The sequence below is a fragment of the Bactrocera tryoni genome, chromosome 5, assembly GCF_016617805.1.
Source record: "Bactrocera tryoni isolate S06 chromosome 5, CSIRO_BtryS06_freeze2, whole genome shotgun sequence".
NCBI classification, from domain to species: Eukaryota; Metazoa; Arthropoda; class Insecta; order Diptera; family Tephritidae; genus Bactrocera; species Bactrocera tryoni.
In genome coordinates this window covers 7,987,663-8,012,495 of record NC_052503.1, presented here as the reverse complement: position 1 = coordinate 8,012,495, position 24,833 = coordinate 7,987,663, and the positions used below count along the sequence as shown (strand labels likewise).

The 24,833-nt window shown below is 39.1% G+C and overlaps 1 protein-coding gene across 1 annotated transcript; it reads right to left on the bottom strand.

Moving 5' to 3' along the window:
* Positions 1–12,500: 12,500 nt before the first annotated feature.
* On the bottom strand, positions 12,501–21,819 carry LOC120778879 (guanine nucleotide-binding protein G(f) subunit alpha). The gene is made up of 5 exons (XM_040110922.1): positions 21,403–21,819; positions 17,139–17,342; positions 16,360–16,528; positions 13,736–13,833; positions 12,501–13,650 (listed from the first exon to the last, which is right to left on the bottom strand). Exons 1-5 carry the CDS (start codon positions 21,411–21,413, stop codon positions 12,957–12,959), a joined length of 1,176 nt encoding a protein of 391 aa, XP_039966856.1. The 5' UTR covers positions 21,414–21,819; the 3' UTR covers positions 12,501–12,956.
* Between the last annotated feature and the right edge of the window lie 3,014 nt (positions 21,820–24,833).

The following is a 24,833-nucleotide window of genomic DNA, read 5'->3' as shown; positions in this document are numbered from 1 at the left end:
ATTGGATGGAGTCCTATTTCCAAGTATCCTATTAATTGTATATGCATGGTCATGTGGAAGACAACTTCCGCATTAATCGCGTATTCTTCCTATTGAAGTCTTCAGGATATAATCCTTACACACTGTTCTCTACGACTTAAAGTCAAAAGAATCCAAAACTTCTTCATATAAGGCAAAATGAGAAGTATATTTTGTTCAGACAGGGGTGTCATCTAGGTTAGAACTTAAAAAAAACATTTATTCCAAAATACCTCGTTGAATATTCTTCAAATTATTTCGGAAGTTAAAACGTTTTAGGTTGGGACCGGATTAGCGGACTGAGAAAGTTTTAAAATTTTTAAAGAAAAAAATAAGCATTGGGAGATCCAGGGTATAAAAATGGGCTCTGGAAAAACACCGTTTGGAAAAATTTAAGGAATTTAACAGTTATTACGGTTACGATATTCCCTAGAATGCTGATGTGAAGAAAAAACAACGAATAGCGGCATATGAAATTGTGTTACCAGATTTGTCCAAAAGTCCCGAGATCTAATGCAAAAATTTCTCAAATCAAAACTGAACTTTAATTACTGCCACAAACGCAAACTTCATTTCTTTCACCTTCCACTAACGGATTTTTGGCGTTGAGATTGCGACTGCTAAGACACCGAGTTGCAAATCATTCTAATTGGTGCCTCATTAAATAAACTGCAAACCACAAAATTTGTGTTGCACGTACACCAACAACTACAACCACAACGATAAACACTTAGTTATGACCAGCAGCACGAACAACAACAACAACACGAATGCTGAAATAAATCATTTTGTTGAAATGGCAACTCTGATGCAGTTGACACTTCTGTGCTTTTACAGTTGGTTGGTCGGAGAGTGTTTTTAAATTTGCACGGGATGTCCTTGCGGCGATCGGAGAGGAGAGGAGTGGTATGAGATAAGAGGGAGGAGAGGAGTGGCGAATCAGTTGCGCACTAATTAGAAGAAATTATACAGATACACTGCTAATTGCCAGCTTACTTTGCTGACGTAACCGTCGGTACTGTCAAAAGAGTGCACCAAAATTGCTTCCTTAGTAAAATTCAACTTTTTCAAATTCTATATCTACGTTTGTGTTGGTGTGAGAAACAGTTGCACATTTCGAATTTATGCCCTAAATTTAAATTTTCTCCTTTAAATTTACGTATTTTGCAGTCTGCTCCCCATCTAGTCCCATCTGCTTGCGGGTGAGTATGTGTGCATCGCATACAGACATCATCATGCTTCTGTGAGCGCCATCATCAATGCAAGCCAAACATGGTTTTCAAGTGTTGACAACGCAAATAGTGAAACTGACTCCCCCTCGCGCAATAGCACCCGCACATACATACACACGCAAAAGTATAACGGATATAAATCGAGGTTTTTAGTTGGAAATTTAAGAATTGTTGATTCACTTTAAATTCAATGTCTCCAATTAAACAGCAGATTCCTGATTCCTGGGAATAGTTGATAACCCTTTGGGTTATGTGCGTCCAATTATTCACCGCTGAACAACGCGCAGTCAATAATTTCTTCGATAAGCTTCCACCCAAACAGACCAATTTATTTTGAATTGAAACAAAAGGTGCGTTTAACGATATTCCACATCTGTTAGAAGAAAGCTTGACATTCGAAAAGGTTTTGTACCAACTTTTTGTTAACTCCAAAGGGTAACTAACTTCTGACGATCTAGTTTCTGGAGTAACTTTTCAGGGGTTATTGCGCTATGAGTAGCCGTTTGCCTTTTTGTTTTAGTCGCGCCACAATTCATTCTTTCTATATCACAGTAATTTGATGGCACATCCACTATTTGCATATTTGCTTACATAACCGAATACCCAAATGATTTCACCGTCCTTACTGTCACTGACACTGTTTCAGCTTATGGTTCACTGCTGTGAGAGGGCAATAAATGATTACCATCACCCAGAAATATGTTTTCCACATTCACGTTGCCATTCTCGTCAGAGTTCTGCGACAAGAACCATGCGATATATTCTGTATTTAAAAGCATTAACTACTCGTATGTGTCCAAGTACTTGAGACATTGACCACAACTAAGGCACTGCCTCATACCTTAGATAACGGTTGGTTCAAGTAGACGTACTTTTTAAAATAGCCCTTTTTTGACAGATGACGCGCGGTTGTGCCAAGCTGTCATGGTTGTTTGTTCAGTGTTCTTTGGCATTTCATCATGGAAAGACTTACGCCTAAAAAATGTTTACAAATCGTTCAACTTTATTATTACTCAACTTACGGTCTTCAAAAATGATCGGCCTACCAAGCGTACTATTCGCAACACCATCACCCATTTTGAGACCCAACATTCATTATTAGATAATATTTGACCGAATAGACCAGGTCCAGTACGCAGTGAGGAAAATATAGCAGTCGTAGCTGAGAGTGTAGACAAAGACCCGTGGATTTGACGCCGTTCGAGATCCTAAATAGAAAGCATACAAAATACAGCTTGTACTTGAACTGAAGTCGCTCGATCTTCCCATGCGACAACGGATCGCTCTATGGACTCTTGAAAAGTTCTAAGAAGATTTGACATTTTCGAGCTAAATTTTGTTCAGCGATGAGGCCCATTTCTAGCTCAATGGGTATGTAAACAAGCAAAATTGCCACCTTGGGACGAAGAGCAGCCTTAAGAGATTCAAGGACTTCCATTTCATCTAGAAAAAAAAAACAACGGTTTGGTATGATTTGTGGGCCAGTAGAATCATCAGTCCATATTTCTTCAAAAATAATGCCGGTGCGAACGTAACCGTCAATGGCGACCATTATCGCGCCATGATAACCGATTATTTCATGCCTGAAATTGAAGCTCATGATCTCGGCGACATTTGGTTTCAACAAGACGATGCCACTTTCGACACAGCACATCAATAAATGGGTTTATTGAGAGAACACCTCAGTGAGCAGATAATTTCACGCTTTGGTCCGATCGATTGGCCACCAAGATCGAGTGATATCACAACATTAGACTTTTTTCTTGTGTAGATTTGTAAAGTCTAAAGTCTATGCGGACAATTCCGTTTAGATAGAGGCCTTAGAGCGAAACATCACTCCCGTCATTCGTCAATTACCAGCCGAAATGCTCGAACGAGTCATCGCATATTGCACTCAACGGGATGGACCATCTAAGACCTAGCCGCGGCCTGCTTTTGAAAGAGCTAATCTTCTAAAAATAAATGCTAAAGAATGTTCTTTTGAATTATAATAAACATTAAACATTATAATAAACATTAAGTTTGAAGTTTCTTTGTTAGAAAAGTAGGGAACCTTGAAATGGATCGCCTTTTATCTACACAACAAACTCTCACCAGGTTGTTAATCAATATTTCGGTTCTGAAATTACAAATTAATTTTGAATACTTTTCCCCATTAAATTGAATAACGTGATTTCCACTGTATTTAACTCAGTTGTAACTAAAAAAAGCACTAATCTTAGTTAGGCAAAGCGATCCAATAATTAAATACATTTTTTTCACATTCCCCCTAACCTTTAACCTTTCAACCGAATCGTTCTTCACATGAAATTTTAAAATCAAAAATGATGTCATCACAATATGATTGTTTTTTTTTAATACATACATACATATTTCAATTAAATATTTATTGAAAAGTATGGCAACTTTAACTCCGTAAAGTATTTGCATTTGCAATATTATTTGTTATTAAATCAATTAAATGTGTAACAGCACGGGACAGACAAAACAATCAATTACAATCAATAAACCAAAGATAGCCAGCCAACTAACGGAATGATACTCCAACTGTGATGTATAAAAACAATAACAACAATAAAAAGAATAATAAAACAATAGAACAACAAACGACTCTTGAATCCAATCAATCCAAAATTAAAATGCAATTGAGTAACCAGAAACCTCCAAGGGCCGCTTGCGGAGAATAAGTGACAGCAAGCAAAGTGCAAAAGAAAATGTAATTCAAATCAAACGTGTTGGTAATATGAGATGTTCAACTTAAACTCAATTAAAACACTCCAGCGTCCAGTTGAGTCGGTTATGGCGAATGCATGCGTGTGTGTGTGCGTATGTATGTGTAAGAGTCCTGTTTAACACGAGCTGACGCGAACTTAGAAACGTTGAAACGGAAACAGAGAAAGAGAAGAATATGAGTGGTTGCCAACTGGTTGGAAAGTGTGCATTTGGGGGGTTTTCTTTCAAGTGAGCCATGCAAGTATGGGTCCACATCACTGGACCACATACCAAGCCATACTTGTCAACGTCGACTTTATTTAATCGCTTCCTTCTTTATCCAAATTAAAATACTCCATCCATGGTTGGCATTTATCTTTGCTTGCTTTTAAAAATCCTACAAGTTTCAAGTTGTTTCCTAAGTAAATGACTAGATGAGGGAACGTTTCTCACATCACAAATACACTTGAACTTCTGAAAAATACTTTCCCATCGATTTAGCGGTTTACACACAGCACCTGCTAAACCTTCAATTATTAGGAAAATTTAATTACTATTTTTTATGTGGCAACACCACGGCTCTGCTCACCATATCGAATTTAAAAGAGGGAATGAATTATATATAGACAAAGATTGTTGTAGTTTGCTTGTGCCATTTTGACGTATTCCCGTTAGTGATATTTCAATTAAGCCGCAAACTGGGCTGTCTATTGATGAGCTTGATATTGATGTTGTTGTAATTGCTTCACTATAATTAATGTGGGCATTGTTTTCAGCCGCCTTCGCTTTCTTTCGCTCTTACTTTTAGCCTTCCATTTATGCGTTCTCATCTCTGTGGCCAACGAATGGAATAGGCATTTTTGCTATACAAGCTTGGCGGGGTGGGTGTCAAGTTAAATGAAGTAAGATGGAAAATATATACAAAATAGCAACTGCACTTAATCTGCGCCAACTACTGTAGGACAAGCGTCCTCAACATCGCATATGAAGTTCTATAGAGCGTACTGTGTGAAAGGATTAAGCCCACCGACAACAAACTGATTGGACCTATCAGTGTGGCTTCAGGCATGGAAAATCTACAACAAACCAGATCTTTGAAAAGACCCGTGAATTGGGAAGTACCTCTCCGAGCCGTTCAATACCAAACGAGGTTTCAGACAAGGCGACTCCTTATCGTATAACGAGAACGTACAATCTTTTAAAAGAGTATACCATACAGCTGCTGGTGTACGCCGATGATACTAATATCATAGCCTCAATAACAGCGGCCTCAGTTCTCCCTTCTCCAGACTTGATATGCTAGCGATGCAAGTCTGGTAGTGAAAGAGGGCATGACGAAATATCTCCTCAAACAAACAGTCGTCGCACTCGCTTGGCTCTCACGTCACTATTGACAGATATAACTTCGAAATCGTAGATAATTTCGTCTATCTTGGAAACACCATTAACAACAACAACAATGTCAGTCTCAAAATCCAACGCAGAATAACTATTGCCAATAGTTGCTACTTCAGACTGAGTAAGCAATTGAGAAATAAAGTCCTCTCGCAACCAACAAAGACCAAATTCTACAACTCACTCATCAGCCCCGTTCTGCTATATGGTAGAGAGGACTGGTGATTCTGGCGTTACGAGTTTTGTAAAGAAAGGATTTGCGGAAGATTTATGGGCTTTTGCGCATTGACAACGGCGAATAACGCAGTCGGTGGAACGAACAGCTGTACGGGAAATTCCACAACATTAACATAGTTCAGCGAATTAAGAAACAGTAGCTACCCTGGCTAGGTCATGTCGTCCGAATGGATGAAAATACTCTAGCTCTGAAAGTATTCCACGCAGGATCCGCTGAAAGAAACAGAGGAAGAGAAAGACCTCCATTGGAAAGACCATGTGGATGCGGACCTGGCTGGACTTGGCGCCAAACAGCGAAAAGGAAGAACGATTATTGCTACGGCAATAAAAAAGATGAAGAAGTTTTATATGAGACTTCTGATTGTTAAACTTACTAATTATTTTAACAATTCGTCGAGAGAAAGACGTTAATAGTTAAGATTTTAAATGTAGGTTTCTGACGCTAAGGTTTTTCAATTTAATTTTCAAGACTTTTATACGAAAATCGTAAATCCATAAAGCAAACAATGCTATTCTCAAAATAATTCGGTGATTCGGTATTACAGATATGAGGATTAAGTTTCGGTATGACTGAGTCGTCAGCTTAACCCTCTATTTTTTATCTGGCTTCTAAAGTAAGCAGTACATAAATGAATATATACAGCATAAGACTCCTTAGATTTGTCCCTGTGAGTATTCCAAGCAAAATGCATAAATACTCACTTACCGGAAAGTCGGAGGGAAATTTCCGTGGAGCATCGAGGTATTGAGCTGTCAAATAGCGAAAAGTTATTGAAAGCCAAACTGTTCCAGGGGGAGAAAGCGAGATTGCAGCGCAGCGAAAGTCGACCAGCGGAAGTGAAGTTAAGTGCGGAGAATATGAAAATATAAGCAAACAAAATGAAGAAATCGAAGCTGACCGAAACCGAAAATTCAAGGAAATATATATGTACTACATTCTAGATGTTGTAAGAACGAACAAAAAGGAAAAAAACGTGAAAACTATAAAAACAACAACAATAATAATACAACAACCAAACAATAGAGCATGAAAAGCACAAAGTCGAATCTGTTGTGGCCACCAAAGCAGCGGATGCGGAAGTGCCAGCATCCACAAGTAACTGAGACAAAACTGCAAAATACTTGGAGAACACGAGCAACAGCAATCACGACAACAACATCAGCAGCAGCAGCAGGAGGAGCAACAACCGTGAGTATGTCAAAAGTTAAAAAGTGCTTGAGGTTGAGGTTGGCGTGCGGTCGGGCTGCTTCTTCGTTGACAAGTGTAGAGCCAAGAAAACGCATTCGGTGTTCGAAATACCTATTTGCTAAAAACCGTGTTGAATGTGAAAAATATCAAATTTCACAAAAACCGAAAAAGTGAACAAGAAGAGCACGCTCAGACACGCAACTTAAATTCGAACTCCTGTGGGGTGCGAGAAGCGAGGGTGGCTTTGTTGCTGTGGTGTAGTGTGTAGTGTCATTCACAGCACAGTTACGGTAAACTGTACACACAAAAACTGTACGGTTATTATAATTGCACGCAAAGCGTTTTCATTCATTTTGTTTGGCTTTCTTTTTTCGCTTCGCAACCAAGGTTGACTCTCTTTGAAGCATCGAAGCACTTTTAATTTGTTTTTGATGTGTTTTGAACTACAAAAAAACGCATTTAATGACGTATTACATATTGACGAAGCTGCTATTGACTTTCCACACCTTTCATCTAAAGCCTTGTAGTAGTCGCTAAGTATTGAGAATCTTCCTAAATGAACAACTTAGAGATCAGTGAAGAAAAATGAAAGGGTCAGTTTAATTTATTACATCCAATGAATTGATATCAGAATTCTTAAAAGAAATTAAATTTTTATTGATCGATTTCCAGGGCGCTTGACTTATATAAACATATCATTTATTACTAAACTTGGGCTAGAATACCAAATGCCTCGGGCTTTTGTACAAAAGAGAGAGAAAATTGAGAGGAACTCGATTTTGTTGAAAACAATTCTAACTTTCTTGACCACCAAAAGAAGGTCCGTCGTCAATAAAACATATATATGTCAACATTACAACGCAATGTCCCAGATTAACATTATCGTGCTTCTGAAAATATAAAATTGTTCATTCTGACAAAAGAGTACCCGGAAATTGTACATGGAACGCAAAATATTTAGTTATTCATCAATACTTATTTTCTCGCCTTCAAAGCAATACTCACCAGATGTAATACACTTATACCAACGATTTTTCCAGTCCTAAAAACACTCTTCATAAGCACTTTTTGGGTTGGCATTCAGCTCCTTCAGTGAATTTTTTTATTCTTTCGATCTTTTTGAAAAAAACTCAGCTTTCCCTGCACGTTTCGAGCAAGGAGGAGTTTCATAAACAAGATATCCACCAAAATCATTAGAACGGACCGGCGAGTGATGTCGAGCTCTGTTGCCATTTCTCTAACACTTGCCTGAACATTTTCAAGCACCAGGCAGGATTTGTACAACGCTGCCAGCGGAATTTCCAAGCATTGAAGGCGTCACCGAAGGCGTTCTCCGGAATAGCCTTGAGAGCCGAGGTACATGCTGCTTGGATCCCCTCTGTCGTCTCAAAATGCTCGCCTTTTATTGGCCCTTTCAGGTAAAGAGCCAAAAAAATCGAAGAGGGCCACATTCTGGGCTGTAGGGCGGAATATTCAAATTTTCTTGGTACACTTCCACTTGCCGCAATTTCTGGTTGTCAGCGAACACATCTTTGAAGGCTTTGTACCACTCGTAGGCTTGTGTTTTTGATGAAACTGAATCACCGAAAGCCTTTTCCAACATACGCAACGATCCCGCACACAAAATTTGGTTAGCAATACAAAATTTGAGAGAAATCCTTTGTTCGATATTTTTCTCCATTGTAAGAATGGATCTCTTGTTGACATTTCGTAAAAATTTTAAGACAATTGGATAACTACAATCGATGTTATCGATCAAAAAGTGACAGCAGCTTTTGCTCATCGGTCGTAAAATGCAAAGAGCAAATATTAAATTTTATTTTAAACTTGGGAAAACGTTTACTGAAACATTTCAAATGATGAAAAAAGTTTATGGTGATCAGTGCCTATTCCGTAGTAATGTGCATGAGTGGTTTAAGCGATTCCAAGAAGGTCATGAGGACCTCTGTGACGATCAGAAGTCGGTCGTCTTCAGAAGTCGAAAATAAAAACAATGCTTATTTGTTTTTACGATTCCGTGGATATTGTACGCCGAGAGTTCGTCCCACCAGGCCAAACGATTAATGCTGTGTTTTACCTTGGTCTTATGAAGCGTCCTTTGTCACGCATTCGTCATGCTCGACCACAATACCATGAGACAGGGTCCTGGCGCCTGTTGCACAATAAGGCGCCGTGTCATCGGTCGACGCTTGCCACTGATTTTTTGACAAAAAACTCCATATTAACCATTAATCACGCACCCTACTCACCTGATCTGGCGCCCTGTGATATTTACCTATTTGGAAAACTTCATTTGCCCATGAAAGAACACTGGTTTCTGGACATTTCAGCTATCCAAAAGGCGCCGACCGATATTCTCAAGAGCATTTCGAAAAATGACCTTAAACACTCATTTGAAATGCTAATTGACCGGGCTAAACGCTGTATCGAAGCACAAGGAAACTACTTTGAATAAAAAAATATAACTTTTGAAAAATATTAATTTTTTGTTGTTTTTTTTTTAACAGTCCTGTTTCTTTTGCGACAGACCATGTATGTATATCAGCTGAAGTTATAAATTTTCATAACCATTTGATCACAGTTCTGACCAACATGAAATGATGTATCTAAAGTGTTGCTCGCCACTAATTTGCCATTGAGAAAGTACCGAGTTTATCTAACTCGCCTTCAGAAAGTGGCTCATAAGTGGGCTAGTAAACATGATCTGCATGTCAAGGCAAGTTATTTGCGTGATTAAAGCCACCAATTGCCCATAGCCACACATTCTTACTTTCATATACATATATACTTACTTTCATGTATATGGGTGTGTGTGTGGATTATAGCACACATGTTCAACATAACTTTCAACACCTTTACCGACACTCTTTCCAATTAGTTACCTGCCGCCCAGAGCCTTTGGCGTGCGGCTAACTTTGCATAATGCTACAATAACAAATAATTGCTACAAAACGTTTCCGCTGTTGCGTGTTTGCATTGAAACACGGTACAATGGCACACACACACACACAGAAGCAGCAAACCACGCGATTATCAGCTTGGCTCCCTTTAATAATTTTTAAATTCATTATATAGCGTGTGGCATTAAGGAGTTGACACTTTGTATGGCAGCAAATCAAAATTAATCACCGCATGCAACACTCACACAACATGCATTCACGCACACATACATATATACACGTAATCATAATAACGTGTGCAATTACACTGATATCGCACGAGAGTGCAAGCCTGCAAACACATCTATCTAAACTCATATACATACATACATACACATATGCGAGTGCAAATTAGCCTCTTATAACGGCATACACAATCGAAAATAATATATACTAATATATGTATGTAGGTACATATGCATGTACCTTCAAGCAATGTCGGTCGCGCAAAACGAGCGTGTGTACGCCACCTGATAAACCCATTAACATGTGTATGTGTGTGCATGCAGGTGCCTGTGCCCATAATTAATTACATATGTAATTTCTGGCTTGTTTACAAAGTGTGTGATCGTCAAGCAATTACAGCACTAATTTAATAAAGCCACTCGGCCGCACAAAGTCGTTGGATATATTGCGGTGAACTTGGCAAATTAAAGTGTTATTGCGTCTAACCATGCCACCTGAAGGATTTCATATTGCATCGCATATTATATTTACATATATTTAATTAGCATTAATTATTATTAAACATTGATAATTATGTAACATTAAGTTGGTAATTATAGGCAAACGATTTCTTCGACCACAATATAGAAAGGAGCAGATAGCGTGTGACTTCCGAAGACTCAGATGATATTCATACAAATGACGGCATGGGTGCCTCTTACATTTCAAGATTAGAGAACAAAAACAAATAACGATTTTTTCAATAAGTAAAAGTACATTTGATGCCATTATATATGGAACTCGATTTCTTTTGCACGCCCTCTACGGGCACGATTGCAGAAGTCCAGACGCTGAACTCAATTTTCGACGGTTTTCAAGCATAAATCGGCCGATACTGCTGCAATTTCGCTTTCGACATTTTTGTACGAAGTTCATCAATCGTCGTTGGCTTGTTGGCATAGACCCTAGACTTGACGCGACCACACAGAAAATTGTTTAACGACGTCAAATCGCACGGCCGAGGCGCCCAATTGTCTGGGCCATTTCGTGAGATAACACGTTAACCAAGCTTGGCTTGCAATAAATCGATTCTGACATTCGCTTTATGACTTTTAGCGCCGTCCTGTTGAAACCACATATTGTCCAAGTCTATATCAACCAGTTCGGGCCAAAAATATTCGGTTATCAATGAGCGGTATCGATTTTCATTCACAGTAACGTGGCGGAAGAAGTACGGCCCAATGACGACGTCGGCCTATAAACCACACAAAAGGTACTCATGGAGTAAGTGTGGACTGTTACCTGGCCAATAACGCATATTTTGCTTTTTGACAAAGCCATTCAGCTAGAAAAGAGACTCATCGCTGACGATGATTTTTCTATGAAAATCCGAATCATATTCAAGTTGTTGTTCAGCCCAATTCACGAACATACGACGATTCTGGTGGTCAAGTTCTTGCTTCAATTTGATCTTGTAAGGATGTAGGCCAAGATCATTTCGCAAAATTCGCCACAATGACGTCACAGAGCTGCCCAATACTTGAGAACGACGTGAGAGAGACTGATTTAGGTTTTCCTTAATTGATGCGCTAGTCGCAGCAATATTCTCGACACTACGGGCACTTCTATGTCTCACTGGCACCGGTGGATTCAAATTTTTTCACTAGACCCTCAATTGTTGATCTGACAGCATGATTATGACGACAATAAATTGGACGTAGCGGTCTTAAAAATGAGGCCACTGACTCCGAATTTTGGTAGTAAATTTTAATAATTTCGACTAGTTGTTGGATTGTATATCTTTCCATGATGAAATGGCAAACCTTACTGAAGAGAAATGTCAAAAGGATTGGAAGAAATATAGTAAATACGGGATTAAAAAAAGTCATTCGGTCCTAAGTAAGGACTATACGGTAGATGCCTCAACAAACTGAGAGTTTAAGTGCTTAAAAATGCTGTTGTTTCATTCGATGAGTCGATGGGTGATTGGTTTCTGGTCAGATTTTTGATTCATTTTGTCTGCGAACAACTTTTATTGCATTCGGCTCATGTGGAACCACCCATACAGTCTACTACAGTTTACTTCAACCTCAACTGAATTCACTGCCAAAAATTTAATTCAATTCATCGATGCACTTTTGCTGACTTAATCCACGTCCAAAGCTGCAAAAATAATCGCGCTAAATATTTGCGATTTAATTCTATTTTTGGCTGAGATGAATATTTTAAGCTACTGTAAAGTACACAAATAGCGCTCGTATGTCAAAATGTTCTAGGTATGTAAGTACATATATCATCAAAAATGTCAAACTTTACGATAAAGTTGTGAGCGGCCAGATTGAAACACTTGGATTGCCAAATCCCGGTATATAAAAAGCGAATTACGAATTATTAAATACTGGTATTTTGTCTCAAGCCTAAGCTTTAGCCTGCTTTCTTCTGAGTTTATTGTCATATTTTTCCGCTTTCAAATTGAAATATCATCGATACTCACTAACCTATCTCCATAGTCTTATAGAATCCACCAGCATAGAGGACAAATATCTCACACCTAAGCCCACCAAATAATTAGCCACAAAATTTTACACACAGGATGCAAGTTTGTCTTTTCAAGTAATAATTTATTTTTATTTTTTCAAAACTCTAAAAGTCGTTTTAATGTTTTTACAAACTTTGGCGAAAACGCAAAAATCGAACGAGTGTAAAACCCCATATTTTTGGACACGCTGTTTGATTGCTCATAATTATTTAAGCTGTTAACCATAAGTTACTACAAATTTCGGTAGAAAAATCGATTGCTAAAACTACTTGTGGTGCTTACAATAAATATCCCTATTAAAATCACAGTTACAGAATAGGAATTCACTAAATTCTGGCGCTTATTCAAAATGCAAAGATTCGGCACGGACCTAATACTAACATATATATATATTTACAATAATCAAAATACTATGCCTTCGTTAAATTAACTCTGTACTTACTTATCTACTTATGAACTCACACTACGACTATATTAATTATAATATTTGCGTTTCACGAACTCGCATTCGTGCTAAATGTACAGTCTCATCACAGCAGCCCCATCAATTTCATGTTCTGATGCAGAATCATCTGATGTACGTCGTTAAAGACCTTCCGCACGCAACTCGTGTCGGTGGCGACGGTAAAGTGATAGTAACACTCTCGCCTCGAGTAGTCAATGTTATTTCGAGAATTGCGCTTGAACGGCTCATGCGTGATGTCGATGAGCTTGTGCTGTATGAAGCGCTTCGTCCAATCCGACTCATCGAAGTAGTTGCCTTCTTGCGGGGAATTGCAGAAATCCTCAAAGTCTGGGAAGTAATCGACGATATGCTTACCAGCGCGTATCTTGCGCTCCATCACGTCCTGCTTGTTCAGGAAGACTATGAAACCGGCGGAGGCGAGAAAGCGATTTTGCCATACGCTCCGAAACAGATTGAGCGCCTCTTGCAGACGATTCTGACGCGGGTCCTCACGCAGGCTCTGATCAAAGTCACCGCAGGAAATGAGAAAGAGCACAGCTTGTATACCCTCGAAGACCTGTATCCATTTGTTGCGCTGGTCGCGCTGACCGCCCACATCGTACATGCGGAACTCTTGCACACCGCCGCCCATAGTGCGTGGCACCTTCACCTTGAATGTGATCTGATGTATGCCGGTGGTGATCTTGCGACTGTGCAATATGTCCTCGGTGGATGGTATGTATTCGGGGTCGGAGATGCGTTCGAAATTGTCGAGGAAGCTAAAAAGAAGAGGGCGTTCATTAGTAATCTGTTGTAAAGTGTAATTAATCACATGTGATGATTTCAATTCAATTGGGAACTTACTATTTCGTGCTGTCCAGCAGTGGAATCTCATTGGAGCGTTCGAAACACGTTCGAATGCCAACATCGTTCCACAGAGTTATTATGTGATCGCAATATTCCTATAATGGAAAGAGAAAAAATGTTTAATTACATGTTTTCATTTGATTTTGTCATTTTTTAATTGCACAACTCTATGTTTACACTACCGTTATCTAAAATCAATAAGAAACCAATTTCTTCGCAGCAAAAAAAACAGGTTGTCAATGGGTTAAGAACACTTAGCTTAATGGAATGTTTCAAATGAATTCAGCTAACAGCACAACAGACCCCTACTTCTACTCCTTATCCCCCTAACCACTACTAAGCAGGTGCTTGGAAAATCTTGCACGTATATCTACTCTGATAAGCCTATCTATCAGCACGACCGCAATACGTGTAGAACTGGCGCTATGAATCATCGGTTTATTTAATGTAGATTTTTAGTCTTGTCGTTCTGAATAAGCGACTTTCTTAGCAAAAAAAAAGCAATAAGAAAAGCAGCATCTAATATGGAGTTAATTTGAAGCCCAATAACGTCTCTCCATCTCTCTAGATATACATTTTTCTCAGCTCTCATGATAAATGCCTTAACGGGAATTCTAACTCAATCCACTTGGTTTCTCGTTTTATCTCTTCAATCGACGGAAAACGGGTTCCACGGAGCGACAATTTCAGTTTGGGAAACAAGAAAAGGTCTCACGGAGCCAAATCTGGTGAATACGGTGGTTGATCGATGGTATTCTTTACGTTTTTGGCTTTAAGTCCGGGCACAATCGTGGCTCGATGCGATGGTGCATTATTATCGTGTAAAATCCATGAATTTTTCTTCCACAATACCGGCTATTTTCGACGGATTTTCTGACGCGAACGACTCAATACGGCCAAAAAGAACTTCTTATTGACCGTATGTCCCTCCGAAACCAATTCATGATGCACCAAACCACGAATATCGAACAAAAACATAAAGCATCTCCTTGATTTTTGAGGGGCTCTGGCGTGGTGTTTTGGGTTTCCGATCGTTTTTCCCCCTCCATTACGAAGATTATTGACTTCTTTGCTTGTCAAACTCATAAGCTCATGTCTCATCTGCAGTTCTAATGCTCTCCATGAATGTTGGATCGAAATTCGCACCAGCAAGCATGTTCAAACAGACCTGTCTACTGTACACTTTTTGAAAAAAAATCTGCTTTGTCGGGCCGAGTCGAGCAGGAAGGCATTTCATGCTCAAAATATCTACCAAAATCATTGGGACGGACTCGCAAGAGATGTCTTGCCAATTTTCTAACACTTGCCTGACGATTTTCAAGCATTATATCCTTCACGTTTTTAATATTTTCATCAGTTGAAGAGGTCGAAGGTCGTCCAAAACGAGGCATGTCTTCAACGATCTCTCGACCTCTCGTCTTTGAAGGCTTTGTAACACTCGGAGGCTTGTGTTTTTGATAAAACTGAATCGCCGTAAGTCTTTTCCAACATTCGCAAAGATTACGCACACAAAAATGGTTAGAAATACAAAATTTTGAAACAGATTCTTTGTTCGAGATTTTTATCCAATGTAAAAATCGTAACGCACTACTGAGATGCACCGACTGAAGCAGCTGCTGTAAACAAACTGGTTGACAGATCGCGCTTATATTTGGCATGGCAATTAAGGACGGTCCCACCAACTTAGAAATACATCTTTTTGAAATATCATGTACCCACTCTTTAAATGTGGGTATTTCCTAATTTTTTCGGCGCAAGCGTTTAATATTATAAATCTCACAAACTAATCATTACTTTATCAGTCATAAAAATCCATTTTTTGTATTAAAAAGTCTGGTATTGTGTTGGAAAGTGTTGATAAGGAACCAACACTTGGCTGTCCGCGTAGAACTATGGAGCAAAACTATGGAATGTAGACTTGTCATAAAGATAATCAAATCCATGATTTTGTATTATAATACTAAAAGCGGTTATAAGCGAAACTGTTTCGAAAATTGTTTAAATGAATTATCATAATAGTAGTAATATGAAAATATTGCTCATTGCTAAAATATACAATATCTAACAATATTGTTTACTTTTCTTTTCTACTTCATCTTTAATAGTTATACATTGTGGTGTTCTGAAATTGAAACACTGTATTGGCGAAATTTGTTTGTATTTATTTTGTGCCACATCACAATCAATATAATCTAAGAGCCCAAGTGCCTACTCTGCGATTATATTTGACGTAAATTTAATGTAAATATACACACATAGGTTTACCTACATACGAACAACTTCTCACCTTAAATGCCAGTAAAGTCCAGCAGCGATATGAGAATTACTTTTATGACATATGCCAAAAGGAGGAAATATCAATTTCATTAATGAAATTGCAAAATATGAATGAATTGTGCTAGAAATTAAACAAAATTCATAAAATTTTATGCAGAAGCCTTAATTTTTAACCTGATACTCAATAATCTGATACTCAAACCTGAAACATTAATCTATAACCCCGAAAACACGCTTGAAAGTCTTACGAATTCTATGTAAGTTGTGTCTTTCAAATTCTAAGTTGTGTCTTCCATAAAAACCTTATATGACTTTGAAAAATAATTATTAAATGCAAAACCCACCTCATTCATGTATTCCGGCGCTTGATCGCCCATTGAGAGTATATAGTCTGCGCACTTTCTACTCGCTATGCTCTGATACTGGATACCCAATATGGACATGTGCTGCACCAGCTGATAGATGGATTCGTGGATGTTTTGATATATCTCGGGGATTTTGTCACAGCGTTCTCTGTAATGAGAAAATAATATAAATAGGCATAAGTATATATGCAAATTGGTGTTGGAAAATGATCAAGAGAGAAATTCTATACATATGAATCTAAGCCTAGAAAATTAACCTAAATCCAATACATTTAGTTACATAAGAAAAAGTGTAGAACAGCGTGGTTGATATTGTTTTGGAATATTTCTGATATCTATAACTTGACGGCAATAATATTACATAATATATTCAACTTTGATTTAGTGTTAGCTTCATTCGCAGATAAAATCTTCACTTCGGCTGAGTGATTTTCGGAATCTGAATTTCCTGCGTGCTTTGCGGAATGCTGTTTATCTACCGCTTCTATTTGCTGATTCTGTGATTAGTCTCGCTTAGTTCTAAGAAAAATTATGGTACTCTCACAGACACACCTCTTTGCTAATTTGCTGAGTTCCAACCAGCCTTGCGGGAGGCACACAATTAGCGATCCGATGAAGAAACTCCGACTAATTTCAACAGCTTTTAATCGCATTTAACGTCAGTACAATAAGCTTTCATAATCATTTCATATAAACGACTTATTCTAGTCTAACGCTTAGCTGGCTTACGCTCTCGCCAGCGCTCATATGCAACTTACTCGTCTGTGTATCCATTTATGTGCAGAATGCGCATTTGCTTGATGATCGTCGTCTTGCCGGACTCCGCTGTGCCTAGCAGCAAAATTTTCACGGCCTCACGAAACGATTTGCGCACCTCGGTGAACTGCTGCTCCACATCCTGCGGCGTTGTGTGGAACTCGTCCGGCACTTGCGGCTTCGTATGACGTAGACAACGTAAGAGTCTATAAATACAAAAAATGATAGCAAATAAGTACACATGAAATTGTATGACTTCGCCGAAAATAAACGAAAGCATGAACAGAATTAGCGCAGAACAAACGCTTCCACGCGCGCATTATTTGTCCGTTGGACCAATTCAAATATTTACAAAGCGGTTTACTTTAGTCGACTTGCGACCGTTAATTCGTAAATGCTTCGCGGAATTCGAGATTAGTAATAAACCTGGTTCCGGGTATTCATTACTCGTACTCGAATCAAAACAAAAAGTGATTTCCAAAAAACAGCCGAAAAGAACACGCCTTAATTAATTGGCAAATGTAAGTGGTTGGCGTGTGATAAATTGCTTTGCGCGCCGATGATAGTGGGTGGTTTCCGCTTGCTTCCAAAAATGTACATTTTATGTTTCGTTAATTGAAAAATAATTAGTAAATATAATGGCTGTTTGATCAACATTACTTAATGAAATGGTGTACTTTTCGGCTTGTTACGTTAATTGCCACGGCGAAGCGACAATTGCTGAGCACATATCTAAACAGTTTCACTTTTCGATCTATTAGAAATATCTATTATGATATTTCTGTATTTCTGTTGTTAGGTATTCTATTTTGAGGCGTGCGATCTTCATTTAAACCATATTTTAGTGCGAACTCAGTCTGATTAATCCGTCTGCCACTGCGAGACTTTTATGGCATAAATCATGATAAAACCGCATGTGTGTGGGTCTAACGGAAAGTGCTATTTTTTATCAGCTTTCAGACATACATATGTCAGAGTTGCTGTTACCCGCTACTTGCGCTATGTATGATTCAGCGCCCATCAGTCGCCCTAATTGATATCACACCGACGGTTTGTGAATTCAGTATAAGCGCCTGGGATTAGCGAGACATATTGGGTAACGTTTCGTGTAATGTTTCGGGTAACGTTTCTGGTAACGTTTCGGGTAATGTTTCGGTAACTTTTCCGGTAAAGTTTCGGGTAACGTTTCGGGTAACATTACGGGTAATGTTTCGAGTAACGTTTAGGATAACGTTTCGGGTAACATTTCAGGTAATGTTTAGGGTAACGGTTTGGGTAACGGTTTGGGTAACGGTTTGGGTAATGTTTCAAGTAACGTATCGAGTAACGTTTCGGGTAATGTTTCGGTAACGTTTCGGGTAACGCTTCGGATACAGCCCACTCATGCTGATTAAATGTTTATCTTGAATATTTATATTACTGCTGAGTATTATAAAGTCACCATTGTAGCAGACTTTAATTTGCTTATGTTTGGAAAATGATGGTTAGTCATTTCCTAATGAATGAATGATATTTTCTCCTACTAGCCAAAATTCACTCAATTCGATTGAAAACAGTTGTAAGGAACATCTAGAAACTTCCTAACATTTACTTTGCGCAACCTTTTTAGATAATAAATCGACAATAGACATTGAACTTTCGCATAGAAATTGAAAAAAGCGAACCCTTCTTACACAAAGAATGTATTCACACATACTCCCAGATATGTACATATGTATGCAAGCAACACAAACATATAAGTATATACACTCTCCTTTGCTAAATTTTACTTGAACACAAACAACAATAGTACAAGTCATTGCACACTTTGTACCCAAGGTCTGTCATCAAAATTTCCTAGCTTCATATCTTAACAATTCGATTTCGTTTCCAACAACAATAAATACCAACGCATACTTAATTTTTTATCACATAATTAAACAGAGTTTAGTTATAAATCAGTCATTCAAGCAGAACCCACTCACTTACACGCACACACACACATACAAATGGAGCTACAAATCGACTAACACAATTTTATAACTTTACGTTGGACATAAACAGACACACACATGTATGTATAAACTCGTACATCAGTGTGTCCACACAGCGGCCAGTTATTTACGGATATTGACGCCCTCAAATCCCTGCGTTTGGGCGAGCCGCTTGAGCGCTGCGCTGCTATTTACGATACCTTAATTATGCAATTAACCGAAATGATTAGACAGATATGATATGTGGATGCGCGGGCGTATGATAAAGCATGCGAGTAAACAGTTAGTCGCATAATCATTTGCGCCACCCACGCAACGCGACATTATTTCGGCGCGAAGGTTGCTTGTAATTGAAATAATTTTGTTTATATCGTGAAACATAAATAGTACTTCATATGAGCACCGATAATGTAAATACTATGCATCCATCACTGCCTGGGCTGCTGATCACTGTGGAGAACGTGACTAAAACATTTTCGCTTTTATCTTTTCGCGTTTTCCTTTTGATTTTTTTTAGATAAAAAGTGAAGTGTTTGTGCGAGCTTCGGTTTTTCCCTTTTGACGTGGGTTTTTTCTATTACTTGTTACATATCCTATATGTATGAATGTTTTTCATTGATTTGTCTGGTGCATAATTTATTTATTTATTTCAATGTATACATTGAACAATATATGGTATCATCGGAGCTTCGGTTCTTTCTTTGATGTTCTTTACAGTTAGAATTTTGAAAATATCAATTTATTTATTTTATTTTCTAAAGCTACATATGTTTGAGAATACACACAGAAAATTTCATATTGTTCCGATGAATCTTTTCGAAGTTACACGTAAATTTGAAAAGGTGTTTAAGAGTACTTGGAAGCACAAGGCCAAACTTAAAATGCGTTTTTCTTAAAATTATGTATGTTTTCGGTGACCAACATTACTCGAAAACGGCTAAACCGATTAGTCTTAAATTTTAACACGAGCTTTTAAAACTTTTTAGTAACTAATTGAAGTTTTTTTCTCACCGAAATATCTTTTATAAACAATTTAAGGCCGAAGGAAATTTTGTTAAAACATCAATATTTTTTGAGAAACCGACAATTTGTCAAAAAACTTTATTTTGCTTATTCCTACTATTGATTAAGTACTAGATTTAACATTACTTTTACGAAATCTGTTTAGTTTTTTAATTTCAGAGGATCCAGTTCAGAGATCTAGTTGTCAAAGCAAAAAGTCTCTTTTGAAAGGAGCTCCCGGAGATCACTAATTTACTAATACTAAGTCTTAAAATGCAGTGGATCAATAAATTTAAAAAATTTCTCAGAAGACAATCTGTAAAAATCACATTTTTGTGGACTTCTAACTGTATATAACCCCCGTTTTCAGTTTTTCAGTAAAAGAGAATCTTATAGCCGAACGGTAAAATTTTTTGAATTGCGCATGATTAAAAATTTATTTAATTCGTGAAATAAAAAACCACTTAATCTAATAGAAAAAAGAACGGCAATGGTTCCAAGCCTGAAAAAAGCTGCAATACAGCGGAAATGAAACCTTGAAATTTTATTAAGATTCACACCTCAAATTCGCCGCCACCCATATACCACTTGAACACAGACGCAGTTTGAAAACACAATGCAATGAACGAAATCTATATAATTTTGAACAAGCCATTTCCCTGAAGGCAGATTCTACTGATAAGGTCAAAGTAAAAGTCAAAAAAGTAGGCGCTTGCTGAAAGACTTTCAAACAAATATGCTTACAGGGTGTCATTTAGCTGATATTCACCGCTAAAGTAGACCCACTGTAATGTTAATAAATACCACTAAACTGAGTTCACTGCAAAAGACGCCTTTTCTGGCGCTTTCAGCGTTAAAAAAATACTTTATGTTAATCTTCCTCTAGCATTACTGGCATTAAATAGATTGGACGTCGAGCTTAAATTTGCACCAGCTGGAAAACACCTACCAACTATGTAGTCTACCCAGACTTGTTTGTGTTTCGTTGTGTTTACAGCTGAAGCGCATAACTTCCCTTCATAAATTTATCAATCACCGAGTCAATGGTCACTTGGCTGGCAATAGCCGCAATGCCAAGTGATCACATGCCAAGTCAATAAAAAAGAATCTTAACTTTCGATGTTTTATGGCTTAGTAACGACCACACACGCATACACATATACTTCTGTACTCATGTACGCAATATAACGGTAAATTTTGACCGATAAACGCTTGTTTGCTGTGTAACTCTCTGATGTGCGAACAATGCTGCAAGCACACATGCTTGTAAGCGCATAAATCTTCGACTCACCTTAACTTCATTTTGGCCAACGTTGTTGTAAATTTTTGGGTGTCAGCAAATGTTGATAAAAATAATATTCGAAAGCACTTCTTTTGTGTGTGTGTGTGTTCAAGCAGTCCTGCGCACTCAGCTTATTAGCACTAACTTGATGCGGCTTTTTATTGCCACACTTCTTTATGATAAATATTGTAATGTTTTTGCACAATTGTTTTTCTTTTAGTTTTAGTTCTTTTTCTTTTGTTTTTGTACACTAATTCACTCGTCGGTTCACTTAAGGCACGCACTCACGCACTGCAAGTCTTTGTCTGAGAGCTGAAAGGGAGTGTCTCTGTGTGTTTTTGTTCTGACTTTGCGAAATTCACCTCGGTACACTTTGGATTGCGTGTGCTAACGCTATGAAATCACTCGCCCAACTGTGGCCCGTGCTCGCCGTAACAATCTTTTAAACGACGTCGAATATCGCACGGCACAGCTCACCACAGTGCGCCGTTATCGCGGGCAATTATGATTATTGTACAGAAATTGCTGCTGTCCTATCGATATCGTACAAATTGCTTGTACGCCCGTCTAATTTATGGTACACAGCAGATAAGATTATCACTCTTTGGCTCTGCATGCCGTACAGCTGTTCGCCTGCCTGCCCGGAGGGTGAAGTGGGTTTCGCCTGCCCGCGCAGGCTGTTAGTAGGCGTCGAAGCGCCGCCCAACGACATTTCCACCGGCAGCAGCCCGCCGCGCACCTGAAGTGCCACCTAAAGCGGCGGCGCGATCGCCGTTTTGTTTCCTTTTGCTTGCAGAGTTGTCGCGGCATTAGCGCTCTCACTTGCATGTGTGTGTGTGTATGCATGGGTGAAATTGCTGCAATGCGACGGAAAGGAATGTGGCGCGCAACGTGTGGGGGTGGGCTGCTCGGAGCCCTTATCGCTCTGCCGCTGCGCACATTCCGCGCGCAAACATGGATCCCTCCTCAAACGACGGCTGACTTTGCATATTTTGCTCGCCACTTGAAGTGTTTTCCGATGGCTCGCACACATGGGCACTGGGCTAGCGGGCCAGCGGCTGCAAACACACCGCACACTTGCGTATTGGATATAAAAACAACGGACGGCTAAAACAATTTGTAAAGAGACAAACATGTTAATAAGTGCAGGTATGTTTGTGCCTCCCTCCGCCGATAAGCGCGAAATGAGTTGAATGATTTTCGCAAAACAAAAATCATAACACTTAAGCACGGTGGCCCACCTGCAACATCAACAACAAGAAGGGGCACTTTCCCACTGCTGTTGATAGCAAACCCCTCCACCTCTGCGAACAAGTGGATTTTAAGTATGAAAATCAGAAATCACAACTTCAAACAACTCTAGCCTTTTAACAAGCAATTCGGTGGGGAAGAAATCTATTTGATTTGTAGTTGTAGAGGAAGTACCGCCTTTTTAAGGTTTTAGAAGTGTGAACCATACTCAACTCCGGATTTTATAGGCCGACAAAGCGCTTTGATCCCAATGCAAATCAGCAAATCAGTGTTTTATTTCTAGGGAAATTGGGAGCTCTGAGGTCAAAAACATATCTCGCAAAGGTAAGAAACAATCAAAAACGAAGTGTTGAGATGTTTCTACCTCGTCTTCTTACAATCTTCAATAATTGGTATGGTCGGCAAAAATTCTCGAAGCTATATTCTCTTAGCTGCGTCCAATGGACGTCGCTGCTGGTATCATTATAACTAGGTCTTGGTTGTGCGAGCAGGCGTCGACTAGCTAAGTCAAAGGTACATATACAGTCTCCTCTTCCTGGTAAGATGACTGACTTAAATATAATTATGGGGGAGGAGAGTATATCTACTTCTGCCATTATTAATGAGGTACCAGATCGTAGGTATAAAACGTTAAACAAAACTCAGCATGGAGCACCAAAAGGAGGAAAAGCGGGCTGGGATATCAAGCCAAAGGTCGGTGGAAGAAATGGCAGCTGCGAGTTTCCTTGCTGTACCGCCAGCGATCATACCTCTGCTGTGACGGGAGCAGTTGACAGTAGTTTCAGTGCTACTGCCAAACCCGCTTTGCTACGTAGAGGTGCAACAGTCTGTGAATACTCAGACCTCGAAAGTGTTGGAAGCGTAAACAAATAAAAGAGGAAGCTTTACTACGCTCTCCGGAAAGGAGGAGTTGAAAGCAAAAGAAAGGGTGAAAGTCCACGAAAGGCTTTCAAGACCAACCGGACGAAGGAGGAAGAGGAAAGGTTGGCTTGAGCTACAGCAAAAATGAAAGAAGACCGAGCAAAATCCGAGATTCGCAAACCGGATCGAAGAAGAATTGGAACAAAATGGCAGACGTCTGTTGAAAGTCAAGCAGCGGCTGCGTATATACTGGATTCCACGCCACAAGTGAGTTCCGGAAAATAAAACTGCTGATGAGATTGCCAAAAGACTGGCCACCGAACAAGTACAGGAAGTACAAAAGTCACTTAAACGATATACAACAAAGTTTCCGAAAGGGATGACAGACGAATCAGGGCGAGATAGAATGCCTTAAGTTTCCGAAAGGGATGACAGGCGAATAGGATGCCTTAAGTACATGCAGGATCGCCAAGATCATGTGCAGGAGCCCCTTCGAAGAACTCGCTTGCTTCTTCCTCATACGGTCTCAAAGGGACTGCCGGACGACTGTTGGCCTCTTGACAAGTCACAACCTACTGTCATCACATTTGAACCGGAATGGCATAAGTGTTGAAATAAAGTGCGGAGATGTTGACATGAGAGATACGCTATAACACCTCCTATGCCTTTGTCCAGCACTATCTAGAACTCGTCTTAAGTATTTAGGAGCTTCGGAGTTCAAGAGACTAGGCAAAGTATCAGACGTAGATATTTAATTGCGACTTCGTTAAAAACGTTGATGTCCTTTGTGATCTCAAACTAAACTGAATCTCCATCTGGCACTAGTGGGACCTGTGGGTCTATGTATGGCGTGATGACCGACCAGTATAACCTAACCTACAACTGGTATCCCATAAGATTGTCAACCTAACCTCGTGGACGCCGATAGAACAGGCGGGCGTCAGCACTATACCTCACATGGAGCCAAAATAATCTTCCGTGAAGCCCAGGTAACCAGTGGTAGAATACACGGGGAGAGGAGGAGCTCCGTACATAGTTTTTAAACATGTACAACTCATCATTAATTGGACGTAGCGCTCTTAAAGTTGAAGCCACAGACTCCGAATTTCAGTAATAAATTTTAATAATTTCGACTCGTTGTTGGATCGTATATCTTTCCATGATGAATACTGAATAGAAATGTCAAAAGATCGGGAAAAAAATATGGCCTCGTTTGCTGTCTCTATCGGCCTACTTTTGTGGCGTGCCTATTAAAAAACCTGTTAATACTTAATATGCGGTCACAATTGAGCTTTCGAGGACAACAAGCATATAATAATCTCAATTGG

Bases quoted from the DNA above. Each gene is read 5' to 3' on its own strand.
- LOC120778879 (XM_040110922.1), bottom strand. The intron at 16,529-17,138 runs GTAAGTTGCATA...TTCTCATTACAG, and splicing joins ATAAATGGATACACAGACGA to AGAACGCTGTGACAAAATCC. The intron at 13,834-16,359 runs GTGGGTTTTGCA...TTTCCATTATAG, and splicing joins CGCCGGAATACATGAATGAG to GAATATTGCGATCACATAAT.